Source organism: Camellia sinensis, chromosome 1 (assembly GCF_055761805.1).
Source record: "Camellia sinensis isolate YWXY chromosome 1, ASM5576180v1, whole genome shotgun sequence".
Lineage (NCBI taxonomy): Eukaryota > Viridiplantae > Streptophyta > Magnoliopsida > Ericales > Theaceae > Camellia > Camellia sinensis.
In genome coordinates, this window is record NC_138961.1 from 190,953,199 (window position 1) to 190,973,606 (window position 20,408).

Sequence of the window (20,408 nt, forward strand, 5' to 3'; positions counted from 1 at the left end):
CACTTGGTTGATTGTCAAAAAATTCAATAACTAGCAATGGTCTATGATATTGAAAGTCAATTTATTAAAGATATTTTAAAAGTTTAAAAATATTTTTCAATTTAAATTTAGATAAAAATCACTCAAAACCTAATCCAATCCTTATCCAAATTTACATTCAAATCAAGAAAGATTCAAATATTTACTCAAAATTTCAAAACCAATTAAATTTTATGCCTAAATTTAATTTGTCCATGATTCATATTAAATAAAAGTTTGACTAAAGATTGAAGATAGTCTTTACATTTAAAAAAAATAAATTAATCAAATGTTTTATTTTGAGTTTTCAAATATAATTTTAGATTTTTTTTGTTTTTGCATTTTGTTGTCTTCAGTGCTTTTTTTTTCTTCTCTCTCTCCACATTTTAGTAAGCTTTTTTTTTTTAACGAAAGTGCTGTAGAGTTCTAATTAGAGCTGCTACAGTGCAGCTCTAATGAACTGTCCACCTATAGAAAAAAAAAAGAAAAAGAAGTGAAGTAAAAGATAAAAAATGGGGAGAAAAAAGACAAATTAGTGCTCCATTAGAGCTCTCTTGGTCTAAATCATTTTTATTTTTTTAAATGCACCTAAACTAGGTACACTAAAAAAGTAAACTATTTATGGACAAATATTTACTAAATTCAAAAAATACAAAATGTATAAAATTTTTGTAATTTTTTTTGTTGTATTTGATGAATTTCTTAAAAAAAAATATAAATATTTTACTCTGTAAATACATCTAAACTAGTGTACCTAAAAATAAAAAAATTATGAAAATACAAAATATAAAAAATTCAAAATTCAAAATTCAAACAGATTTAGGCCAAGTTTGGCTACTGCCAAAAAAGTACACTTATTTCATCTTTTTATCTTTTTTGGGTCACATCAATCAACATCTCCTCTCTATTTTTTCTACACATAATACAAAAAAAAGTCAAAAAATACACTTATTTAGCCTTCCCAAACTAGGCCTTATTCAAATTTATTCCATTGTCTTTGAGTCTACCAAATAATTCTATTCTATAACAATATAAAATTTAATGCAACAATTCCATCCTAACCAAACAGGGCAAAGATAAATACAAAATTAGACCTGTCTCCTCCGCACCGCAAAACAGGAAGAAAAAAAAAAAAAAAAAAAAGTCTTTTTGACTCGTGAGGCGGTCCGGAGGAGACTGCACAAACAGGAGAGAGAGAGAGAGAGAGAGGAGAGAGAGAAACCAAACTAAAGGCCATGTCTGCTGGCCAAAGCTCTAGAGAGAGAAAGAGAAAGAGAGAGAGAGAATGAAATGAATCATATAGTAGAAAATCTAGAGGGGAGAGAGAGAGAGAGATTGAAGGAGGTCTAGCCTGATCTTCCCTTTTTCAATTAGTGTTTACAAAACACTTAACAATCAATCTCTGTTTACAAAACCCATGTCTTCTTCTTCAGATTCAACAAACCCACCACCAGGAATGGAGAAACCAGCCACCGTAACGCCACCACCAGCTCCACCACCATCAAAACCCATATGGGTCCTTCCCTACAAGACCCAAAGTCTCCAAAATCTTTACACAATCGGGAAAAAGCTAGGGCAAGGACAGTTCGGAACCACCCATCTCTGCACAGAGAAGTCTACTGGGATTAACTACGCTTGCAAATCGATCCCAAAGAAGAAGCTCATCTGCAAGGAGGACTATGACGATGTTTGGAGAGAGATTCAGATAATGCACCATCTCTCTGAACACGCGAATGTGGTTCGAATCAAGGGTACTTATGAGGATCGACTCTATGTGCATATAGTCATGGAATTGTGTGCTGGTGGAGAGTTGTTTGATCGGATTGTACAGAAAGGGCATTACAGTGAGAGAGAAGCTGCCAAGCTCATTAAGACCATTGTTGGGGTTGTGGAGGCTTGTCATTCTTTGGGCGTTATGCATAGAGATCTTAAGCCTGAGAACTTCTTGTTCCTTAGTACTGATGAGGATGCTGCCCTCAAGGCTACTGATTTTGGCTTGTCTGTCTTCTACAAGCCAGGTAATTTTTTTTTTTTTTTCATTGAGTTTGTTTGTTTTTCTTTCTTTACCTATTTATACTACTTTTTTTTTTTTTTTTAATGTGTGTGTGCTTATGTGTACATCTATGTGTGTATTTAAATTGATGTATTTTGTATGGTTGTTTTGAGTTTCCTGATTGATCTGTAATTTGGGTTTTGTAAAAAATTAAAAATTAAAAGTTAAAAGTTAAAAATTAAAAATTAAAAATTAAAAATTAAATTGAGTATTCTGAAATGTTGGGTTGTTTTGGGAGTGTGCTATCTATTGGGTTTGCAACTCGAGTACCTCTGGATTTTTAGAGGGATATTTAGGTTTTAAACTTATGGAGTAGTGTTGAATGCCCAAAGATTTGGAGTTTAAGCTTAAGGAGAGGCATTGAGTGCTCAGTCGTGCTAATCTAATTAACTAATCTGCTAACATGGTATCAGTGTAAATCTATACATATATAGGATGTTGGTAATGCTAGTTTTATTTCCTTTTTCATTTTGGACAAAATGAAATGGTTGTTTTTGGTTTGTGGTTGATTGCTAATTTGGTTAATTCAATTCCACATTTTCATGATTTTCAATGGGTTTCAGGTTTGGGTGTATTTCTCAACTCATTTTTATATCCTCTAGTAATGAAAGTCCTAATGTTGTCTTCCTTCTATTAAAAAAAAAAAAAAAAATGATTGTGTGATTGATTAGTGTATTGGGTATTTATGTATTTCTTCTAATTTGTTTAATTAATTAATTAATATATTTTGGTGGAAATGAATTGGGTTTTTGTGCTTGATTTGTAATTGTACATTTCCCGTGAATGCTATTATCTGATATTAGATTTTAAAATTAAAATTTCTAAAAATAGCCATAAAGTCAAGAAAAAGGGAAGGAGAAATGACATCTACAAGTAAAGTTTTCTCCCATTGTTGCATTATGTTTCACCTCTCTTTCCATGGGGGCTAAAAAGTGCCTAATGAAATGATTTTTTATTTATTTTTTATGTGCTTTTGTGAATGATATATAACTTTTCCTTCTTGATTCTGTTTCCATTTAGCCAAAGTAATTTATTGTATCTTTTGGGTTTTTGAATACTATTAGTCCAGTTTCTTGTACTCATTTTGATGTATGGAAAAATCATTGATCTTTAACTTGAAATTTTTGAGAGTGCAATTGTCTTTTGAGTTTTTTCATTTATACACTTCATTTTGTATTCTGACATGATATTGTTTTTTCAGGACCAGTTTACATGATTTCCTTTCTTCTTCTTCTATTATTATTTTTAATTTTTTTTTGGTATTGTTTGTGTGCATGGTAATATGTCCCCCATATAAAGGGAACCTTATTTTTGTATACTGCGTTTGCACTCTTATACTATTCCTTCTATCCCATTTTATGTGTCCAATATTCATTTTTGTGAATTCTCAATTTATGTGCCCTAGTTTGGAAAGTTAAAACTTTTAGCCATCACTTTCCCTTATTACTCTTCATTAAGCTTATATTTAAATACAATTTTCATTCCCAACAAAATTATTTAAACAAGACAAAGGACATTTTTATAAATTTATCAGTAAAAAATTACTTCTTTGAGGTTTGTGTGTAATCATCGGGGACAAATAAAATTGAAAAAACGGAGGGAGTATGTGATATCAATTATGGATAAGGGAAAAAAAAAGGAGAACGAAAACCAAGTGGGTCGTTTGTTACATGTCTTGCTTTTATACTCTACTAGAAGTGACGGCATGCGATGCGTGCACATATGATTATTTTATTTCAGAAAAATAATTATAAACTGTATGATTGAATTCAAAATATAGAAAATAAAATGAGTTTGGAAAAATCAGAAGTTAGATATTTGGGGGGGGGGGGGGAGGGGGGTGGTGTAAACTTGCTATAGGGGTATTTTGAAAAATACAAAAAGTCACATCAACACAGCCTTTACATATATAATAGTGTAGATAAACCAAAGGGACTTAATGTGGGTCAAACTGTGGAGGTTTGATGGAGAGGTGGCAAAACATGTCTTAAGGCACCAAACAAAGACCATGGGAAAGCTTAGGTGTGAGAGAAAGCTACCCTGTAGGAGAGAGAGACGATGGAGAGTCTAGAGAGCATGGAGTCTTCAAGAGTGTTGAAGCTTGTACAAATTGACTTAGGAAAAGTACGACCTGCTTTTAGAAAGAAGTCAAATTTTTATTGTGCATGATCTTTGGTTGTCTTGTTATTCATCCTATCGATTGTTTCTACACTAAATGAGACAACTTTTGCTTTTCCTCGCGAGTTGTTACTTGTTGGTTTGGCCTCATTTTGACATGACCTGCTGGTTGCTTCCTTTTTTTCTAGGTGAAACTTTTTCTGATGTGGTTGGGAGTCCATATTATGTTGCGCCAGAGGTGTTGCATAAGCATTACGGACCTGAAGCAGATGTATGGAGTGCTGGAGTTATTTTGTACATTTTACTGAGTGGCGTTCCACCTTTTTGGGCTGGTAGCTATCTTTTCCAGTTTTTTTTTTTTTGACTTAATATGCATGATGGAGGACACGTAATATATTCTAAAAATTCATTCTGCTTCAATACATAATATTAATGCTGATTTTGTACCTCTTTTTAACTCCAGAAACTGAATTGGGGATCTTCCGGCAGATATTACAAGGAAAATTAGATTTTGAATCTGAACCATGGCCTGGAATTTCAGACAGTGCCAAGGATCTAATACGGAAAATGCTTGACAGAAATCCAAAGAGAAGGCTATCTGCCCATGAAGTTTTGTGTAAGTTTCCTTCACCACTGCAAAGGAAGATGATATGTTGGAATTTTGTGGGAAAGTATGGTTTAATTGTGTAATAGCATGGTTCACCATTGCATCTCTATGAGGTGATTGTAATGAAGTGACTCTTTTATCTTTTTCTTTTCTGTTCTTTTTGTTGTTCTCAGGCCACCAATGGATTGTTGATGACAGAGTTGCCCCAGATAAACCTCTTGATTCCGCAGTGCTATCACGCCTGAAGCAATTTTCTGCAATGAACAAACTTAAGAAGATGGCTTTACGTGTAAGTTTACATTGACAGATTATGAGCTTATTATTATTTTTTTTTGAAAATGATATGTCAGGAACTTATTATCTTTTGTAATACTTGTTATTGATGAATATCTGAGACTCGTGGACCTATGGTACCGAAAATTCTACTAAGATGTTCTAAAACACAATCTTGGGAATATACTATTTCTTAGTGTTCTTATTGTTATCTATATATGCTAATTCTCAGTGCATTTGGGTTTACTAGGTAGAGTTTAAGGTGTACCAATACATCTAGAATTTGGAGTTCATTTATGAGCATGATTGTGGTAAAAGTCCTCGCATTTTGAGGAACAACACTAAAGTGTGTTGAGGCTACTGAATTACTTGGCTAGTAGTTAATTAGTATCATATCGCTGATCAGTTAATCTCTTCTTGTGAATCCTTCATGGGATTGGTTTACTCTGGTACCAAAACTCGTGGGATTTTTTACATGTAATACTAAAGTGTATGTTTATGATCCTTAAAAATTAAGAGCATGGAGTAAAACTTGTCAATGAAGTCGTCATAGGAGGCCAGAGGAGCTGTGTGCCTTAGCCTTATGGTGCCATAGAGGCTGTGCATCTCTCCAACAAGCTGCATCTGTGGACTGTATGCGAGTTGCGTGAATGAGACTTTTAGCCTTTACATATACATGGGTAACATTGTAAAATAGCTGTATATTCAGGGCGGGATGCACTCTTCCCGAACCCAATCAGGTTGCTTAATTCCCACCCCTCCCCTCCCCTTAAAAAAATAAAAAATAAAAAAAATTGACCCTACCCCAATGTTTTAAAAGGCACCCGCCTAAGCGAGAGGCGCAATGAGGCACAACCTTGCGTTTCGAACAGGTTGAGGTGAAGCACAATACGCAAGGCGCAGTTTAGGCGCTGATGCGAGAGCTTTTTTTTCGAGGAGCGAGGCATGGCTTTATAGGCTTTACCTATTTTTCTACTTCAATTGTTGATTAAGTGCTTTTTTTGTGGACATACTCACAGGGATTCAAAACTATTCAATATAAAATGACTAAACGTGATCAAAAGATAGCAAAAAGTGATAAAAGATTGAATGTTATGGTTTATACCTTTTGTTGGATATTATGTTTCTAATTTTTAGAAGATTGAATATTATCGAAAATGGTTATGATTTTTGAAATTATATATATATATATATATATATATATATATATTGTTATGTTGAAAAGTTTTCCTATTTTATAATTTTGCTTTTCTTCTTGTATGAGGGGGTCTGAGGATGTCACCGAAAAATTTGAAGGTCGCCGAAAAATTTGAATGTCGCTGGAATATTTGAATTCTCTAGAAGTGATGCGAGGCTTTGCAACTAGAAACACAATAACAAAGAGATGATGGAGATAAGAGATTGAGTGAAGAAGAATACAAAGTAGTTAGGGAGAGAATAATGGCAAGGCTCTCTCATGGATCTCCTACTTTCACTCTCAAGGTAGATAATAGAGAAGGAAAATTAGTTCTCTCTAAAAAATTCTCTCTCCAAAATCCCTCTCTTATAAATCTATGGTTGGTGTTATTTATAGGCACCTCATGATGTAGGATGGAGTTCATGTACAAGGCACATGGAGAATATTCTCTCTAACTACCTTGTCCAAGGAAGTGGCCTCTCCGAGGATGAGGAAAATCCTAAGAGGAGATCAATCTCTTGGCGAACCCTTCTTTTTAGCCATGTCTAATCAATGATCTTCAATCATCCCAAAGGATCAGAGGTAGTCCCAGACAACGCCTTGCCGCAGAAAGGTCAGGGTAATTTAAGAGAACGCCCTGCTGTAAATACTATCGAGTCTCAAAGACCTCCTAGATCGTGCTACCTCGACCCGGGTATAAGTTAGTTTAACCAAAGAGTGAATTTATTTCCACTCACTGTCTTCGGGATTGTGTCCTTTGTTTGAACTCCAGCACGCCTATGGTTCTGGTGCGTAGATCCCAGAAAGCTTTGAGCCCGCAAGTGTTTTGGGACTCGTTAACAGAACGACTTCTAGATTGTGTTCAAATCCGTTCGAAGCCAAGTGCTTCGGACAACTAGGTTCGTGGATCCAAACTCTTTCGAGTCTGAGCTCAAATAGGTCTCTAGGCTCGTGGTTCTGAGTCCTTTTGAGACTAAGCAAATATCTCAGAGAATGGATCTCTTCCGAGGGTTTCATCTTTTCTGAAAGCAACGATCAACCTTCTCGGATGCCCATATGATCTAGGCCACCTCAGATGGGATTGTTGGACTTTCTATAGAAATGTAAGCCTGATCGGTCTTTCTTGGACAAATTTGTTGATTTTCTTGTGGGTCCATTCAATAGAATTCATTTGGGCCCATTTGGTGGTAATTTCTTCGGACCCACTAAGTTTTGGGCTTTCTGATTGGGCTCTGATTGGACCCAATTAATTTAATGGGTTCAAGTTAACCCCTCTTACATTTTGCTCCTTGCATATATGGGAAATTTTGAATTTCTTGGACATGCATATTTTCACTTCTTCGGCCATGCTTCGTTTCATTTCCTCAGATGTCTTGTCTCATTCCCTCGGACATATTTTGTCTTCATGTGGCTTATGGATAAGATTGACAACTCATCATGATTTATGAATAAGGTTGACAACTAATAAAGATATGAAATAATCTTTTTTGTCCTTATGCTATGTTTGACAAACACAATTTTTGTGCCCTTTAATTTGTTTTCTCAAGATAAAATTAAAACTTGAATTCTTTAATGTTCCACCAAGAATGTTGGAAAATAATTCTGTCCTAGAAATGAACAGAAAAAGAAAAACAAAACTTGACTTTTTTTTTTTTTTTTTTTTTCCCGAAGTAAAATATCAAGTACCCAATTTTGTTCTTTCTCTAGAAAAAATGATGGCCCACATTTTTCCTCTTTCTAGAAATTGAATAGCTGAATCTTTCCTACTTGAAGTCAAAACAAAGAAACGAACAAACCCTTATTTTTTTTTTTATATATCTTGAAAAGTCCAACATTAAAGACCCATTTCTCATTTCTCTCTTCTGTAAATCAAGAATACAGTGACCACCAACTTCGAATTCTTCTTTTATATAAACATCGAACCAAGGCTCTGTTTCTCTCATGCAACCACCGAAGACCATCGCTGCAGCTCTGGACACGGGGACCTCCGCCATTGGTTGGCGTCGGGTGCCCTTTGCTTCGGTCTTGCTTGCGGCCTCTCTCTTTTTTAGAATCAGCAACGACCAACGCCAAATCCAGACTTCGCATTTCCGGTACTGTTTCGCGGTGGGACTGCCGCTGCTCGCTGCAACTTGAGCCGTTGATCTGCTCAGTCCCGAACACAGACGGCTCTCGCTTGCATTGTTCACGCCACGACTCGGTTTTTTTGTTGTTTTTCTTGGTTGGCATCGGTCTAAGCTTGCCAACTTCAGTTTGTGCTGGTTTACACCCCTTCTCAAGCTAACTTCATATATTTTGCTTCTCCAAATCTGAGTAACTATTTGTTGAAACCCGTTTTTGAATTCCTTATTTGTGTTTCGTATAAACTCTGATTTGTGTGATATAAACTTCTGGATAATGTAACCCATAAATTTCTGCTATTGCACATCTTCATAAGAGAACTTGATTTTTCCTTTGTGAAATACTGGAACAATCAATGTTGAATCCTTGCTAATTTTGTTGAAGAGATTTGGCTTTCGTTGCCCTGGAATGTATACTATTGAGCCTTGAAATTGTGTTTGATAAAATAGATTTGTAATCTTTTTACTTGGCCTTGCAATAATTTGAAAATTTGTTGAATCTTGGTGGGCTTGTTGAAAGCCATAGGGTTATTGCAATTTGTTGTTGAACACCATTGTTGAAAATCTGAAGAGAATAGAACAAATGTGTAGTTGTTGATCTCCGAAGGAGTGGGTTTGTTGATGAAAGCATAATGTTGAATATGGAATTTTGTTATCGAATGATTGATTGTTGTAACTCCGAGAATGGTAGACATCATGCCTGAATTCGTAATGTAGAATTCCTTTTAGAATTTGTTGATATGATGAAATACCTTGTTGAAAAATAAAAAATGATATATTGTTGTTTGTTGAACTTGTGGATAATCGAAGAAATAAATAGTTGATGCCGAAATTTTGTTTGAACTTTGTTGCTTTGCGTTGGCTTTGGAGGAACCAACCTGAAGAGACAAAACTTTGATTGTTGCATTTTCATGAACTTGCTTGGAGGAATAGAATTGTTGTAGCTTAAGTAGATCATTATTATTTGTTGATGTTGCCCTATTTCGATAATGCTCGAATCATGATCTAAAATTGATATTGCTTGTCTTGTTTGTCGGTTTACTATTTGAGGCGAATGAATTTTTGTAAGAACTCCACGACCACAGGGTTGTCAGAACCTGCACTAACGAAAGCAAGGGCTGTCCCTCAGAAGTTCGAACGAAAGCAAGGCTATCCCTTAGAAGTCCGAGTAGTAGCACACACCGTACTTAAGCAAGAAAGATCTCTTCTGGCAGGCAACTGAGTCTACCAAGCTCGCGCTAATGGAAGTAAAGATTGTCCCTCGGAAGTCTGAGCGGAAGCAAGGCTGTCTTTGGAAATTCGAGTGGAAGCACACACCCTACTTTGGCAACAAAGATCCTTGAAACTCGCACTAATAGAAGCAAGGGTTATCCCTTGGAAGTTCGAATGGAAGCAAGGATTGTCCCTCAGAAGTTCGAGTGGGAGCACTCTTACTTTAGCAACTAATGGAAGCAAATGTTGTCCCTCGGAAGTCTGAGTGAGAGTACACTCTACTTTGACAAGAAAGATCGTCGAAACTCGAACTAATGGAAAGAAGGTCTGTCCTTCGGAATTCCGAATGGGAGTACACTCTACTTCTTCGGCAAGAAAGATCCCTTCTAGCTGGCAACCAAGTCTACTACTACTATTTCTTCTTCGAGGGGTGACAAAAATTGAAAACACTTAATATAAATTGTAAATGTCATAGATAGACCCTTGCCCTTTGCCCCCAGAGTTGCAAGCTCATTCGGAAAGCTTTCACCAGTTGCTCGAGTTGTGGCTTCTACCTCTCTTGCATACATTTTTGGAGCCATTTTGGGCTTTATCACTATGTCCTTGTCGGGAGGTTCTTTCTTCAACTCGGGGCTAGCTATGGGAGAAACTGACCCCCCACACCTTCATAAGTAATACACCGTCATGCCTCTCTTTCGGACCTTTATCACCTTTTGAGGGACAAGAGAGCTTTTAGGCAAGGAGGAAAACTGGGACAACGGTTGGTTGCTTGACTCGACCTTTGGTTTGGCATTAGAGTAATAAGGCTCACATGTATCAAAGGGTCTTTCTGAAGCCTCTATAGTCACTATCTCATTTCCTCATTTGGCTTTGACACAATGATGATAACTTAAAGGTACGACACTGTACATGTGCCTTCAAATCCTCCCCAAGATAATGTGGTAGTTTGTCTCAGAGTCAATGATATGAAATCTAGTGGTCGAGCGACTCACCCCTATAGCTAAATCAACTGTCACATATCCCAAAGTAACTCTCTCTTCTCCTTCGAAACCTGTGGTGACTACTGGTTGTTTCACGATGTTGTCTTTGGAGATCCTAACTTTCTCTAGAGTTGCCCGGGTCATGATACTGATGGAAGCTCCGCTATCTAGCAAAGCCCTCTTGAATTCAACCTCATTGATGTAAGCGGTCACATAGAGTCATCGGTTGTGTGAAAAAGAGTACTTTCGGTTTGCCTCGAAAAAACTTATAGCACTAGCCTGCTCCCTTGTTTTCCTCTAAATAGATCTTTCAACTATCACACCTCCCTTATGGTGTGCCTCGGCAATGTTAATAATGGTCTTGGTAATTTCAGTTCTTGCTTCCCCGAAAAGCCTGAGTTGATCGAAGAATTGTTTGAACTTTATGTCATCCTGGAGAGTCTTTGCATAGTGATCCAGATCTTTCTCTACCCTCGGCGGTTCATAGTTAATCTACTCCTCGGTCTCATTGAAGTCGGATGGCATACAAACATGATACTTTCTTCTTGGATTGAAGGGTGCTTCGTAGCCAACTCTTTCTTCTGTATTGAAGGGCTCACCATAAGAAACTTCCTTGCCTTCTGGCTTGAGGGCATCTTTGAGGGAGTGCTTCTCATCCTCTGGCTCATGGCGTCTTCAAGGAAGTGCTCCTTACCCTCTGGCTCGAGGGCGTCTTTAAGGGAGTGTTTTTCATCCTCTGGCTTAAGGGCATCTTCGAGGAAGTGCTCCTCACCCTCTAGCTCAAGGGTGTCTTCGAGGAAGTGCTCCTTACCCTCTGGCTCAAGGGTGTCTTTGAATCCTCTGGTTTGAAGGAGTCTTCGAGGAAGTGCTTCTCACCCTCTAGCTCCAGGGCGTCTTTGAGGAAGTGCACCTCACCTTTTGGCTCGAGAAAAAGTGTCATCTTCATAGCTCTTTCTCTTTTGATCTCTGAATCCTTTCCCTGCGACTTTCAGGTAGAAGATGCGAAAATCGTAGTGACGGAAGGTCCTCGGGATGACTTGAAGTTGGTTTTACAACTAGATTCGAACTCGGTCTCCAAAGACTAAGGTATATTAATGTTCTGAGCAACTTCAATTAGTGCCAAAAAGGTGGGTAGCTTGTGATTAACAAGAAGCATCTTGTACCTGTTCAATGCCCCTTCAGCACAAATTTGGACCAAGTAGCTTTACGTCACAGCCTCATGACAGTCCACGACTTTGTCTTGGAACCTTTTCACATATTTGAGAATGGCTTCACCCTTCCGCTGCTTTTCCTTATAGAGAGTAAGGGTGGTGACCTTCTCGGTTGGAAGAATTTAGCATGAAATTTGTTGACCATCTCCTCCCAACTCTTGATAGAATTTGGGGCTAAGTTAACATACCAACTATACGTTTGGTTAGTGAGGGACTTAGAGAATTCTCTTAGCCAGAGGACGTGATTCAAACCATGGATGCCCAAAGTCTCGATGAACCGAACAACATTTTCCCGAGCATTTCCTTGTTTACCATGAAACTTGGTGAACTTCGGAACAGTGTACCCCTCTGGGTATGGGCAATTCAACACGTCGGCCGGGTGTAGATGTTTGATGTTTGGGTCAGGCAAAGAAGGTAGAGTTCTCTTGCTCCGTTCTAGATTGAACATGGCTTGTACATCTACAAGGGTGATAAATTGTTGAGGGAGAGAACTTGAAGGTGATACCTCGGGGACTGGACCTATAGACCCATAGATTGAGCTCGAAGTAACTTGAACATTTGGGTGTAGAAAATTCATCACCGGTGCAGGAACGGGGTGATACTGATTGTTAGCATCTATGGATATACAGTTTGGTGAAGGGACGCCAACTTAGGATTCATAAATGCGGTTATACGCAATGGGTACTCCGTGCTGGGCTTAGAAGGCTGTTGTTGGAGCCAAAGGAGACTTGCTCGGTACATGGGTAGAATTTTCAATCGGTGAAACAAAATTAGGCATAAGTGATGCACCGTTTTGTAGAGAAATTCCCGTGGGCCTTACTTGAAGACCCATTGTCATTGGAACACTGTTCATCGCGCCAGAAACTCCTCTAACCATATGTTGGCCATGGCTTGTTCCTCCTAGCACTTGATTTGCACACCATTTAGAAGAACTTCAAGGCAAATTGGGTTGGGTCTTGAAGATTTTGACCATTCCCAATATCACCATGAAGTCGTTGATGCTCGCCGGTGATGGTTTGACCTCTATTTGTTGCTAGTGGTGTGAAATTCGAACCCATCACCAACATGGTGTGGGTGAATTTTGAAAGGTCGTGAGAATTTCTTGTTGAGTGTATTGGAGTCCTTGAATGGCTTCAAGGATGAGAGGTGGGTCTTGAGCTTAAGTCCTCTCATCACAACCATTGGAAGAATCTTGTTGGTGAGTCTCATTATCTGTCATTTTTGCCGGTGTTTTATGTGTTTTAGATCTCGTTGCTGCCATTAACCAATTTGCCTCCCTAGGGAAGTCGCCAAAATGTATGAGAGGGTCTGGGGATGTTGTCGAAAATTCAAAGGTTGCCGGAATCTTCAAATGTCCCCTGGAAAATTCAAATGTCGTCGGAAAATTGGAATCTTCTAAAAATGATGAGAGGCTTAGATTCTTCAACGGTTGCAACTTAAAACACACAATAACAAAGAGATGATGGAGATAAGAGATTGGGTGAAGAAGAAGGCAAAGTAGTTAGAGAGAGAATAATGGCAAGGATTTTCCATGGATCTCCCACTTTTACTCTCTAGGTAGATAATCCATGGATCTCCCACTTTTACTCTCTAGGTAGATAATGGAGAAGGGAAATTAGTTCTCTCTCAAAAATGCTCTAAAAAATCTCTCTTGTAAAGTTATGGGTGGGTGCTATTTGTAGGCACCTCATGATGTAGGATGAAGCCCATGTGCAAGGCACATGGGGAATATTCCCTCTAACTACTTTGTCCGAGGAGGTAACCTCTTCGAGGATGAGGAAAACCCCCAAGAGGAGATCAACCTCTCGGTGAACCCTTGTTTTTAGCCACGCTTAACTAATGATCCTCAATCATCCCAAAGGGTTAGGGGTAGTTCCAGACGATACCCTGCCGCAGAAAGGTCAGAGGTAGTTCAAGAGAACGCCATGCCGCAAATATTATCAAATCTTAGGAACCCCCTAGATAGTGCCACATCGACCCAAGTATAGGCTAGTTTAACCGAAGAGCGAATTTATCTCCACTCACTGTCTTCGAGATTAGGTCCTTTGTTCGGACTCCGACACGCCCATGATTCCTGATGCGTAGATTCTGTAAAGCTCCGAGCCCGCAAGTGTTCTGGGACTCATTAACGGAGTGACTTCTAGATTGTGTTCAAATTCGTTCGAAGCCAAGCGCTTCGAACCACTAGGTTCGTGGATCTAAACCCTTTCGAGTCCGAGCTCAAATAGGCCTCTAGGCTTGTGGTTCCGAGCCCATTAGAGATAAAGCAAATACCTCAAAGAATGGATCTCCTCTGAGGGTTTCATCTCTTTTGAAAGCAACGATCAACATTCTGGGCCTTCTCGGATAGGTTTTTTGGACTTTCTATAAAGGTATAAGCCAGATGGGTCTTTCTTGGATCAATTTGTTGACTTTTTTTGTGGGTCTATTCAATATAATTCATTTGGGCCCATTTAGCAGTAATTTCTCAAGACGTATTAATTTTTGGGCTTCTCGATTGAGCTATGATTGAACCCAATTAATTTAATGGGTTCAAGTTAACCCCACTTACACTTCTACTACTCGTGCTTTGCTTTGGTAAGGCGCGCTTCTCGCGCTTAGGCTATAGGAGACCTTATCGCCTTGGTGCGCCTAGAGCCTTTTAGAACACTGCCCTACCTTATTCACAGATGATATTGTCATACTGGATGAAACTAAAGAAGGAATTTACACTAAATTAGAAATTTGGAGAGAAGCACTTGAATCAAAATGGTATAAAATTAGTAGAAATAAAACTAAATAAATGTAATGTAATTTTAGTAATAGTAGAAGTAGAAATAATGGAGAAAGGAAGATTGGAAACTAAGAGATAGATAGCAAATAGTGAACATTTTCATTGCCTAGGTTCAATTATTAGTAACGATAGTAATGTTAGGGATGATGTGATCCACAGAATCAAAATAGGTTTACTCAAGTAAAGGTGCATTTGACATATTATGTACGGATATTAGTAAAATTAAAAAGAAATTTTTTATAGAACTATAAGGCCAACAATGTGTTGTGGGACAAAATAATGGGCAACTAAGAAACATGTTCATAATATAATATGAGAATGTTCATATACATGTATGGTAAGACTAGGAAAGATAGATTAAAAAATGAATATATTCGTCAAATAGTAGGTTGTACACCAATTGAAGATAAGTTGAGAGATATCAGATGAAGATGGTATGGTCATGTACAATGAAATTTTATAGATGCAACGGTAAGGAAGAGTGATATGATCACTTTAAACGAAAATGTTAGGAGAATGGGAAGACCTAAATTGACATGGAATGCAATAGTAAAAAAAATCTATGAAAGTATTTAATTTAATTGACCATATAGCCCTTGATAGGCAGAATAGTGAAAAAAAATTTCATGTAGTCGACCTCACTTGAATGGACATAAGACTTGGTTTGGTTTGTTTTGTTACTTGTTGGACATGGGCTGTAAGGGTGGTGCATGAGTCTTCTATGGAGTCAAAGTTTTCTGTAGGCCAGCCCACCATCATTGCAAAGGGTATGCAAGCTCAGATCACTAGGCCTTCCGCCAACAAATTCACTACCCTCCTCTATACAGGTATTTTTCCCTCTTATCTTTCAAAATCATCCACTACTATCACCACCATGCCCAATAACCAAAAGAGTTTTGGGCCTGCAAGCAAGGCTCACAGACCTCTCAAAAGGGCCTCCTTGCGCATCACTCCCAGATAGGCATGCCCTTAAGACCCTATGTTTCATAAATTTGTACTTGCTTGTCGGCCTAAAATTTTCTATTGCTCATTTTCGATCAAAACTTCCCTTGCCCCGAATTTCAAACTTGTGTTTCCCAAACCCAATGCTCCACCACTTGGCCATGAGTCATTCCCCCACTCCTTTATTTGTATATACGCTTCCATTAATATTTAAAATTCAAACCACAAACAACGTTCTCATAATGTCAATGCAAAGCTTTTCTATGAATATTTATTTGCAATTGCATGTTCATTTCTAGTAGTTACATGTCACTTCTTTCTTTAGGAGCTGTTGACGTTTCACTTACATTGTTTGTGTTAAGTCACCAATTTTTCTAAAAATTTAAGTTGTTAGGAAATGGGCCCAACAATTTATATCAAGCTATTCAACATCCTCTCTCACGTGCACATGCAACCTCATCTTACTCGTGGAAATGCAAACATCCATACAACAAGAGAAGAAAGAATGCAAACGGGAATCAAATGCAAAGGGAGACTTGCACTGAAGATCTCTTCCAACTTGAGCTTTGATACCACGTCAGATCACCGCTAGTCCCAAAAGTTTTGGGACAATTGTTGACTTAAGCTATTAGGAAATGTGCCCAACAATATATATCAATCTATTTAACAGTGTGATCAATCTTGAAGGTCTACAATTCAAACTTTTGATTGGTGACAATGGGAGCCTTAAAACTTTCTAAAATGCGTGCATTACCCTAATTGTCCAATCAAAACCTTTGTACTTAACCTTGAGAAGAATATGGACCACGTACGGTGTGGGTACTGCTCATGGTTATCAAAATCCCGATCCGAATCGTAAGATTCTACGATTTTACGATTTCAATTGGGCCAAACAATCCGGATCACACTAGGATCTTAAGTTTAGTAGGATCTTAAAGTCACTACAATCCTAGTTATAAAATGATGTAGAATCACATACGATTCTGATTCTACTTTGATCCCAATCGTACCAATTTTTTTTGTTACTATTTATTTCTTATATATGTGTATATTTATATAAAAAATTTGACTATAAACTACGGATCACTCTAGGATCTTAAATTTAGTAGGATCTTAAAGTCACTGTGATCCTAGTCATAAAATGACGTAGAATCACATACGATTCTGATTCTACTTCGATCCTAATCGTACCAATTTTTTTTGTTACTATTTATTTCTTATATATATATATATGCGTGTGTGTGTGTGTGTATATTTATATAAAAAATTTGACTATAAACTCATTTTTCAAATGTCTTCTCTAATTTATGTTAACATAGAATATACATTATATCAAATTTATCAATTTTTTTAGTCTTTTTAAAATTATGTAACAAAGTTTATCATTATCGATAATTTTTCATTTTATTTTGCATTAAAAGTAGGATCTTACGATTCTTGATCCGATTCTACGATTTGATCCATTAGTCCCTCTCAACGATCCTACTTGGGATCCCGATTTTAACAACCTTGGTACTGCTAAAACATTCACACATTCACCAATGGGGTGTCATGGTTCTTTCTTTATATATTATGTATGTATGTATGTATGTATCTATGTATGTATGAATATGTTTATTTTCTAAATTCTGACAAGAACAGTCATTTGTTTTTCAGTTTCATGTCAAATTCCCATTTTTAGCCATGAAGCTATTTTTAATGGTAGTGATCATTTTCCTAGATGTCTTATTGATTCTTTTTCACTTGTAGGTCATTGCTGAGAGGCTTTCAGAGGAAGAAATTGGTGGTCTGAAAGAGTTATTTAAAATGATAGACACAGACAGTAGCGGAACAATAACCTTTGATGAACTGAAAGAGGGCTTGAGACGAGTGGGTTCTGAACTCATGGAATCCGAGATTAAGGATCTCATGGATGCAGTAAGAAGAATTGTCTACACAGCTTATTTAATACTCCTTCCATCCCAAATTGTTTGTCCATTGTCATTATTCATGCCCTCTAATCAAGTCAATAAATAATTTATTTTTGTTATTAAAAAAAATTCAATTTTTTCCACAAATTAAAAGACCTCAATTAGTTCTTGTCGATAAAGTTTTCAAAATTGTTGGAAAAAGAATAAATTAAAAAATATAAACATGTTTTTGGGATGTTTGGAATAGTGAAAATGGACAAACAATTTGGGATGGGGAGAAGTGTTATATTAAATCAAATGCTTTTCCTGTTTATTTGAATTTGATAGACAGTACTGTATCTTTTTGTACATCTGTGTTATGATGGGTTTTGCAGGCAGATATTGACAACAGTGGAACAATAGACTACGGTGAGTTTCTGGCTGCTACTGTGCACTTGAACAAGTTGGAGAGGGAGGAGAATTTGGTGTCTGCCTTCTCCTTTTTTGACAAAGACGGCAGTGGTTACATAACCATTGATGAGCTTCAAGAAGCCTGCAACGAGTTTGGTTTAGGTGATGTTCACCTTGATGAGATGATCAAGGAAATTGATCAAGATAATGTAAGTAGTTTGGCAACTGTGCAAATTCTTCGTTTGAATAGGAGGGAAAAAAAGGATAAATTGCATTGGTGGTCCTTATTTCGCCCTTATGCCAATTTGGTCCTTGTAGTTTCATTTGACTCTATTTTGATCTTGAATTTATAATTCTCTCAACTTGGTCAAATTGATTATGCCTGCTTTGCTTTTGATAGAAAATGCACACATGAGCAACACATGTCGTGTTTTTAAAGGCAAAATTTTAAATTTGCTCAACTCAACAAGTTAATCTGTACCCAATTCAGTTACCATTTTTCGTCAAAAATCCTAACCGAAATTATCAATTGGACCAAGTTGGCACAATTCAAAATTAAGGGTCAAAATCGAACCAATTGAAAGTGTAGGGACTGAAAAATAGTGTAATTTGTCCCCCCCCAAAAAAATTGACATATCTTATTTTTTATCTTAAATATCCTTGAAGAAAGCTTTAAGTGTACTACACATACGTGCCTTCATGAATATGTTTGTTCGTTTATACAGGCGTGTCCACTGTGTATATAGTTTAGCACTAATGGAAGCTTTTGTGGATGCAGGATGGACAAATAGATTATGGGGAATTTGCTGCAATGATGAGGAAGGGCAATGGAGGGGTTGGGAGGAGAACCATGAGAGGCAATTTCAACTTAGGAGATGCTCTTGGAGTTTAGAGAGAGACTGGAAAAAACTTGTCAACATCAACTGTAGGCCATCTCAAGTATGATTAGATTGATGAATAGCAGGGTTTTTTTTTTTTTTTTTTTTTTTTTTTGGAGAATGGTTTGATGGCTGCTGCTCTGATTGTACACCTCATGCAGGGTTGAATGGAAAAAAGCACATATATATGGACATTGGTCCTGTTTGGTAGGACTTATTTTTAACTTATTTCAGTTTTTAGCTTAATTTAAATTATTTTGATATGTTTGATTCAGCTTAACAATACAGCTTATAGTTTTTTGTAAGTCAAAAATCAACTTATTCTTTGAATGGGGGAGGAGAAGTTTAATTTATGTTCACAATTATAAACTATAAATTGTTAAGGTATAAGTTATAATTACTTTCTCACAGTTCTATCAAAAAGGACTATAGAGATTTTGTTTCTTGTTTTTTCCCAAATTGTTTCTCTCCTTTTCCTATGTTTTCTTTTTCTTCTCATTTTTTTCTTGGGGATAGGAGGGGAGGTGGTTGATCGGGAATCAAGCACTCAATTAGGACTTGACTAATATTTGACAAGGTAACTGTCAACATTTTTGTTTGTTTTTGCTTTTGCTTTTGATTTAACATATGGCAATTTATGAAATGTTCTAAAATCCAAATATATTTTGAAGGGAATTGAGAGAGGGAAGGACTGTTATTGTCATATCTAATACAAGACAGATCAGCAACAAGCAATTCTTGGTTTTATCCCATGGAAAACAGGAAATCTAGTGAGGATTTTTAATTTGCTCTGTGGCTATTAAGGGAAAAAAAAAAAAAAAAAAAAAAACTAAGAATATTAGTTTAAATTAGGCCAAGTTTGGGAACACCCCAAAAAGTCAAAAAGTCAAAAAGTTACTCAAAAAGTTAAAAAGTTATCATTATTCACCAAAAGTCAACAATTACGGCTGCACAACTCCCAATTTTAATTTTCTCCTACAAATCAATTTTTACAATTTTTTATTACACATTTTTTCATAAAAAGTCAAAAAGTTAACCCAAACATTCATATTTTCAACCTCAACTTTTTAGTCTAAAAAGACAAAAAGTGCACTTATTTAGTCTTCCCAAACTTGACCTAATTATTAGAGCTATGTACGAAGATTAATTGTAAGAGATCACGCGTTTGAACTTCTCTTTAATCTACGTGTATGTGTTATTTTCTTTGTATTTGTTTGGAGTTTTTCCACACCAAAATTGTGTTTATTTTAGCATTGATTTTTAATCTCTTGTGTGTGTGTGTGTCTCTTAGACTTCATTTATCAATGAGCTATTTGTCTTTTAAACTAAATAAAATATTCTTTAGAGGCTTACATTTTCTATGGTGAGCTTTTAAATTTTTGTTTATTTATTTCTTTTTATCAACCATCACTTGTGTGTGGCTTCAGCTCAACCATTGCTGCCTAAGAAAAAAAGCCCATTGACTTTGAACCCTATTGGATCATGACATAATTAAGGGTGATTTTATTTACACTTAAACAATAATTTAATACGTCCAGTTAAAATTTTAAAATTTTGTTTCTTATTATATTCTTATATAAATTTATTAACAAAGACAATATATATTAAATCTTAAAATAAAATATATTTTTATCTTCTAATATACCCTAAATAATTATACCTATTGATCATATTGAAGTCTCTCTATCTTCTTTTTCAAGTTTTAATTATTTTCTCTTCATCTCTTTCCTTATTCTGGAGAAAACA

The 20,408-nt window shown here is 36.6% G+C and overlaps 1 protein-coding gene across 1 annotated transcript; it reads left to right on the forward strand.

The window, feature by feature from the left end:
• Positions 1-1,123: 1,123 nt before the first annotated feature.
• Positions 1,124-19,015, forward strand: CDPK9 (calmodulin-like domain protein kinase 9). Its single transcript, XM_028204700.2, has 7 exons — positions 1,124-2,036; positions 4,378-4,521; positions 4,653-4,805; positions 4,970-5,085; positions 17,234-17,401; positions 17,769-17,993; positions 18,563-19,015. The coding sequence occupies exons 1-7, from the start codon at positions 1,436-1,438 to the stop codon at positions 18,674-18,676; spliced, it is 1,521 nt and encodes a 506-aa protein (XP_028060501.1). The 5' UTR covers positions 1,124-1,435; the 3' UTR covers positions 18,677-19,015.
• Positions 19,016-20,408: the final 1,393 nt, after the last annotated feature.